The following is a 6,000-nucleotide window of genomic DNA, read 5'->3' as shown; positions in this document are numbered from 1 at the left end:
GTGTGTGTGTGTGTGTGTGTGTGTGTGTGTGTGTGTGTGTGTGTGTGTGTGTGTGTTGTTTCCCGGGGGATTTGTTTAGCAGTCATCCAGATAACCTCATCCTCTCCCTGAGGTGTCAATAGTTACACAACTTCAGCCTTTTCCATCCCTGATGGAAACTGTTTGAATCTGATGGAAACAGTGGATGCTCCTCAGAGGAGGAAGGGGAGGACTATCCTCCTTGGTGAATTTCATAGAAATTTAAATGGTGAAACATTTTAAAAGTTATCTTTTTTAGATACAACTAGTATATGAAATATAAATCACGTCACTAAATAATAGATTAAAACACTAGTTTGCAAAGAAGGTCTACATTAGTCTCAACAGCACTCTGGAGGGTAGCACCTTTGTGTAGCTCGAGGACAGCTAGCTTCCGTCCTCCTCTGGGTACATTGACTTCAATACAAAACCTAGGAGGCTCATGGTTCTCATCCCCTTTCCATAGACTTACACAGTAATTATGACAACATCTGGAGGACGTCCTCCAACCTATCAGAGCTCTTGTAGCATGAACGGACATGTTGTCCACCCAATCTAAGGATCAGAGAATTAATCTAGTACTGAATGCATACGATACAGCTAGCTAGCACTGCACTGCATAAAATGTGGTGAGTAGTTGACTCAAAGAGAGAGAAAGACAATAGTTTAACAGTTTTGAACAAATTAATGTATTACAAAATGAAGGAGAAGCAAGAGAGAAATAGACATTTTCTTTTACATTCAGATTCTTAGCTGAAAAATGCAGCTGACTAGTTTAGCCTACTGAAACACTGTGCTCAAACAGAGGGATGCTATGTTAGCTAGCTGGCTATGACTATCAACACTGTTACAGAGTCTAGTTGATAGGTAATCGACTAGCCGGACTGTTCCCCGGACTCCGCGTGTCGGGATTTGTACAATGCTTCAACAAGGCTATTGAACTTGACATTGGTGTCTGTCTTTATTCCTTTATCCAACATATCATACTGAAACATGGTATCAGAGTGGCTTGAAAACCACACGTTTGTTATTTCTGTAGCTAAGTACAGTATAGGCGCAGTTACGTTCCATATGCGAACACACGCCGTTTCCTGCATCTGCGCGAGCGTTTGGACACGTGTACTACACATGCTAGCAAAAGTAGCTAATTGGACATAAGTAATGGACATTATCGAACAAAACAACGATTTATTGTGGAACTAGGATTCCTGGCAGTGCATTCTGATGAAGATAATCAAAGGTAAGGGAATATTTATGATGTAATTTCGTATTTCTTTTGACTCCAACATGGCGGAGAAATGTTGTTAAATCTGAGCGCCGTCTCAGATTATTGCATGGTGTGCTTTTTACGTAAAGTTTTTTAAAAATCTGACACAGCGGTTGCATTAAGAACAAGTGTATCTTTAATTCTGTGTAAAACATGTATCTTTCATCACCACATTCTCTCGGCAAAAGGCCTGAGGCCGGAACCAGACAAGATCAGAGCGATCCTCGACATGTCAAACCCGTCTGATGCAAAAGGAGTACAGCGTCTCATCGGCTTTGCAAACTATCTTGCAAAGTTCATGCCACACCTATCAGCAGTCTGTGAGCCTCTGCGCCGGTTGCTGGACAAAGACACACCATGGCACTGGCTACCTAAGCACGAGGCCGCAGTGCAGGAGATGAAATCTCTGGCTTCATCCATGCCAGTGTTGCGCTACTATGACGTCAAAGTGATATGTATTCTGAGTAAAAGCAATGTTGTTAAATAAACCACAGTTTACATATTTCACCTCAGGTAGTAGATGAGGTTCTATGGATGACTGCTAACCAAATCCCCCTGGGAAACACCACACACATACAAACACACACACACACACACGGGATGGTGGGCTACGGACCACTGCTAACCAAATAAACCTCACCTTACCTTCCCATTGAATGGATAATACAGGGTTGTATTCACAAGGTACCAAATGAAAGAAAACAGATTGAAACAGTGAGTGAGTGACGACCTGATCTTATCCAATAACAAACACTTTTTTTTTATCCCCTTGCAAAAGGTTGCTACATTTTATCTGCTGTGTACCCTAATGAACATGACCCAGGATTGCATGTTGTCCGGACAGAGAGAATAATAAGAGAATGAGAAGAAGATCCATCACACACACTGTGTCACGACTTCCGCCGATGTCGGCTCCTCTCCTTGTTCGGGCGGCGTTCAGCGATCGACGTCACCGGCTTTCTAGCCATCCCGCTCCATTTTTCATATATCCATTAGTCTTATTTCCATACACACCTGGTTTTCATTTCCCCAATCAATCTACTTGTATTTAACCCTCTGGTTCCCTTCATGTTTTGTGTGTAATTGTTTCATGTTATGTGGTATTAGTTTACCCGCTTTACTTTTATGGTCCGTTTTTTGAGCGCGTTTGATTTATGTAGTGCTCTCGTTTTTGGAACTATAATAAAAGTGTGCCTGTTCATTATACTCTGCTCTTCTGCACCTGACTTCGCCTCCAATACACCATTGACACACTGAGAGGAGCGAAGAAGTCACCGGAGGACAAGATATATTATTTTATTGTTCATAACCTTGGCTAATATAAAAATAATGATGATGTAAGTAAAGAAATGGGTTATTATCACATGAATTAAAGATTGTGTTTGTGGTATGTGTGGTAATGTCTAATGTTGAAATGTTTAATGTTATTAATTCATATTGACTGATGAATATGTTGCTACATCCCAGATCCATGGAGTGGAGTAGGAGAGCTGTCCCTGTCTCTGGTGAGAACTAAATACCTACAAGGTTTAGGGTCAATTCTATTTCAGTTCCTGTCAAATCAGACAGTAAATCACATTCCAATTAAGTTAAACTCTAAGAGATTCTTATGACATTGCCAGCAGTAAGATTTTAGTTCCATTTGAAAAAAGACGAGTCCTGTAGCTTTCAAACGATGTGTGACTTTCTATTTTCTGATTAACTCACCGGGCTCTGTACAGGGACCAAAACAACCACTCATAGTTTAACAGAGAAATTTGAATTTCAGTGTACCTCCTGAATTACTGAAATTGAATTGACCCCAACCCTTCCATCTAAAAGTCAGAGATCTGTAATGATCAGCATTACCCTATAACACGTTACACAACTTGTCAATGCATGAGGTACAAGCATTTGCCGCTGTGACAGAAGCTAGGCCTAGTAATAACTTTCCTTCAGTTAAAGTGCCCAATTAACAGTTACTAATTACATTTAATACAAGTTGGTTCAGGTGTGTGTGTGTGTACAGGGGGATGGGGATGTGTATATCTGAGGTGTATTCACTAGGAACCAAATGGAACAAAATGGACGCAATAGGGAGGGACTCACCTGAACTAACCTGCAAAACATTTTCAGTTGCAAAACATATTGCTACGGTGTGCAGTCCTCTCAACGTGGCATTGAGAGGACTGGCCTCAGTCTACCCTTTGGGATTTATGGTGTAGGCCAAGCAAAGTCATTGATGGAAACTGCAAATCTGACTTTAACAGTGGTGGATCCTGCAGCAGCACTGAGTTTAACACCAACCCCTGGTGGAGAGTGGACCTGCTGGATGTGAACAGAGTGACAGCTGTCACCATCACCAACAGAGGAGACTGCTGTCCTGAGAGACTTAATGGTGCTGAGATCCGCATCGGTAACTCACTGGAGAACAACGGCATCAACAACCCCAGGTGAAACATACTGTAGACATTTGTACATATTTATTTATTCTCTTGTAGGTGTTTAGATATGGTCTTCATGCTTCTGGAGCTGTTCTGTGGCTATATAACAATGGCATCAACAACTTTGTACATTTTTATGTCCTGTCTTGAAGGTGTTTTGATACATTGGTCTTCATCGATGCTTCTGTGGCTGTATGTTTAACAGAATGATTGTATTCTCTATGGTGCATTGTAGAGCGTCCTCATTCCCTCTAATGTGCTCTCTCTCTCACACACACACACTCTCTCTGTCTCTCTTTCAGATGTGTTGTCATCTCCCACATCCCAGCAGGAGAGACCAACACCTTCCAGTGTAATGAGATGGAGGGTCGCTATGTTGTTGTGGTCATCCCTGGACAGAACAAGATTCTCACTGAGTTTTTTAAATTTATTTTTTATTTCACCTTTATTTAACCAGGTAGGCAAGTTGAGAACAAGTTCTCATTTACAATTGCGACCTGGCCAGGATAAAGCAAAGCAGTTCGACACATACAACAACACAGAGTTACACATGGAGGTAAACAAATATACAGTAGAATAATAAGTCTATATACAATGTGAGCAAATGAGGTGAGATAAGGGAGGTAAAGGCAAAAAAAAGGCCATGGTGGCGAAGTAAATACAATATAGCAAGTAAAACACTGGAATGGTAGCTTTGCAGTGGAAGAATGTGCAAAGGAGCTAAATAAATAAATACAGTAGGGGGAGAGGTAGTTGTTTGGGCTAAATTATAGATGGGCTATGTACAGGTGCAGTAATCTGTGAGCTGCTCTGAAAGCTGGTGTTTAAAGCTAGTGAGGTAGAAAAGTGTTTCCAGTTTCAGAGATTTTTGTAGTTCGTTCCAGTCATTGGCAGCAGAGAACTGGAAGGAGGAAGAATTGGTTTTGGGGGTGACCAGAGAGATATACCTGCTGGAGCACGTGCTACAGGTGGGTGCTGCTATGGTGACCAGTGACCAGCAGTTTTCTTTTTTCTTTTTTGAGATAAGAGATGTTTCTTTGTTTATGAACAGTTGTGTTTGAGTGCTGTGTGTGTGATTAATTATCAAAATCCAGAGAAAAGCAATTAAATTCTACAACCACCTAAAATAAGTAATTGTCAAACCTTTCATAACAAAGCCTTCATATACGGAGAGATGAACCTGGATGGAGTGGGGGGGGGGGGGGGGGGGGGGGGGAGAGAGCTCTTGTACTTTCATCTAGCTGCATGTAGAGCTCGTGAAACAGAGTGTGTCTAACGTTCAGCCAGATGGACAGATTTTCCAGCGTGAGGAAGAAGAGAAGGAGGGTGGACCCTCACAGACAGGTAACACCAAGGAGCATATTACAGACTGTTGTCCTTATTGCACAGAAAGGCAATGAAGACATTGTGTATTTATCAGAGTTGGGGTCTTCCATTTTCAGGAAATAAACAGAAATGTTTATTCAAATTTTCCTCAATGTGTTTCAATTATGAAAATGTGGAAGTGGAATTTCAGTTTACTTCATGAATTGACTGAATTGAATTGTAATCGACCCTAACTCTGGGTCTTATTATCTTATTGCCAAGTTGTTATTGTAAGAATAGAACGTGTAGGGAGTCATAACTCAATTAATACCTGAAAGAGTTTCTGTATGTCATGTCTCTTCCAGGTGTCTGTGGAACTGAAGAGGGCTAGCTTGGTGAGAGACTCCAATGAGAAACAATAGTTTTAAGATTGTCATCAATACAGTCCAATCTACCTACCGTAAAACTTTAATTAAACAGCGAGTCTCAAATAGCCGCCTGTCCTTTTTAATAACCAGGCAACGGCACACATTTCAGCAAATAAACTCCTGTTTCAAATGAAATTAATGAAATTAATTAATTGTTTACGATGCTACCATGAATTGTTTCCGAATTGTTTAATTCAGTAATGACTCAAAACAATTATGCCAATAATAAATTTTTATCGACAGTAAGCAACTTCTAGCCATGGGTTGCTAACAGCTGAGAACTGCTATCTAACTGGCAAACACAAAAGCAGTCAACATCTTTGAGGGTACAGACCCCCAGAAAGCATCTGATTGCCCTCTAGTGGTGAACGTAGGAAATGCCTTAAATGCACAGTCAAAGAGGAGAATAACTTTCTGTCAAGGATTATTTTTATTATAAAAGCCTACCAAGATAAAAGAAGTGTGATACAGTGTGTAAATGGTAACACATTAGTGCAAGAAATGAATTAAAATGCTGGAAGAGAATGCTGGAATTAAACAATGAACTATGCAAATGAGT

General features: G+C 40.7%; 1 protein-coding gene across 1 annotated transcript; it reads left to right on the top strand.

Annotated features, from left to right (window-relative positions):
• The first annotated feature begins 1,514 nt into the window (after window positions 1-1,514).
• Window positions 1,515-5,394, top strand: LOC129835640 (fucolectin-1-like). The gene is made up of 4 exons (XM_055901360.1): window positions 1,515-1,711; window positions 3,490-3,717; window positions 4,011-4,124; window positions 5,379-5,394. The coding sequence occupies exons 1-4, from the start codon at window positions 1,515-1,517 to the stop codon at window positions 5,392-5,394; spliced, it is 555 nt and encodes a 184-aa protein (XP_055757335.1).
• Window positions 5,395-6,000: the final 606 nt, after the last annotated feature.

Source organism: Salvelinus fontinalis, chromosome 36 (genome assembly GCF_029448725.1).
Source record: "Salvelinus fontinalis isolate EN_2023a chromosome 36, ASM2944872v1, whole genome shotgun sequence".
NCBI lineage: Eukaryota > Metazoa > Chordata > Actinopteri > Salmoniformes > Salmonidae > Salvelinus > Salvelinus fontinalis.
This window is presented reverse-complemented; position numbering and strand designations above follow the sequence as displayed.

Bases quoted from the DNA above. Each gene is read 5' to 3' on its own strand.
- LOC129835640 (XM_055901360.1), top strand. From the start codon at position 1,515: ATGTCAAACCCGTCTGATGCAAAAGGAGTACAGCGTCTCATCGGCTTT. The intron at 1,712-3,489 runs GTTGCGCTACTA...TTTATGGTGTAG, and splicing joins CTGGCTTCATCCATGCCAGT to GCCAAGCAAAGTCATTGATG. The intron at 3,718-4,010 runs GTGAAACATACT...TCTCTCTTTCAG, and splicing joins AACGGCATCAACAACCCCAG to ATGTGTTGTCATCTCCCACA.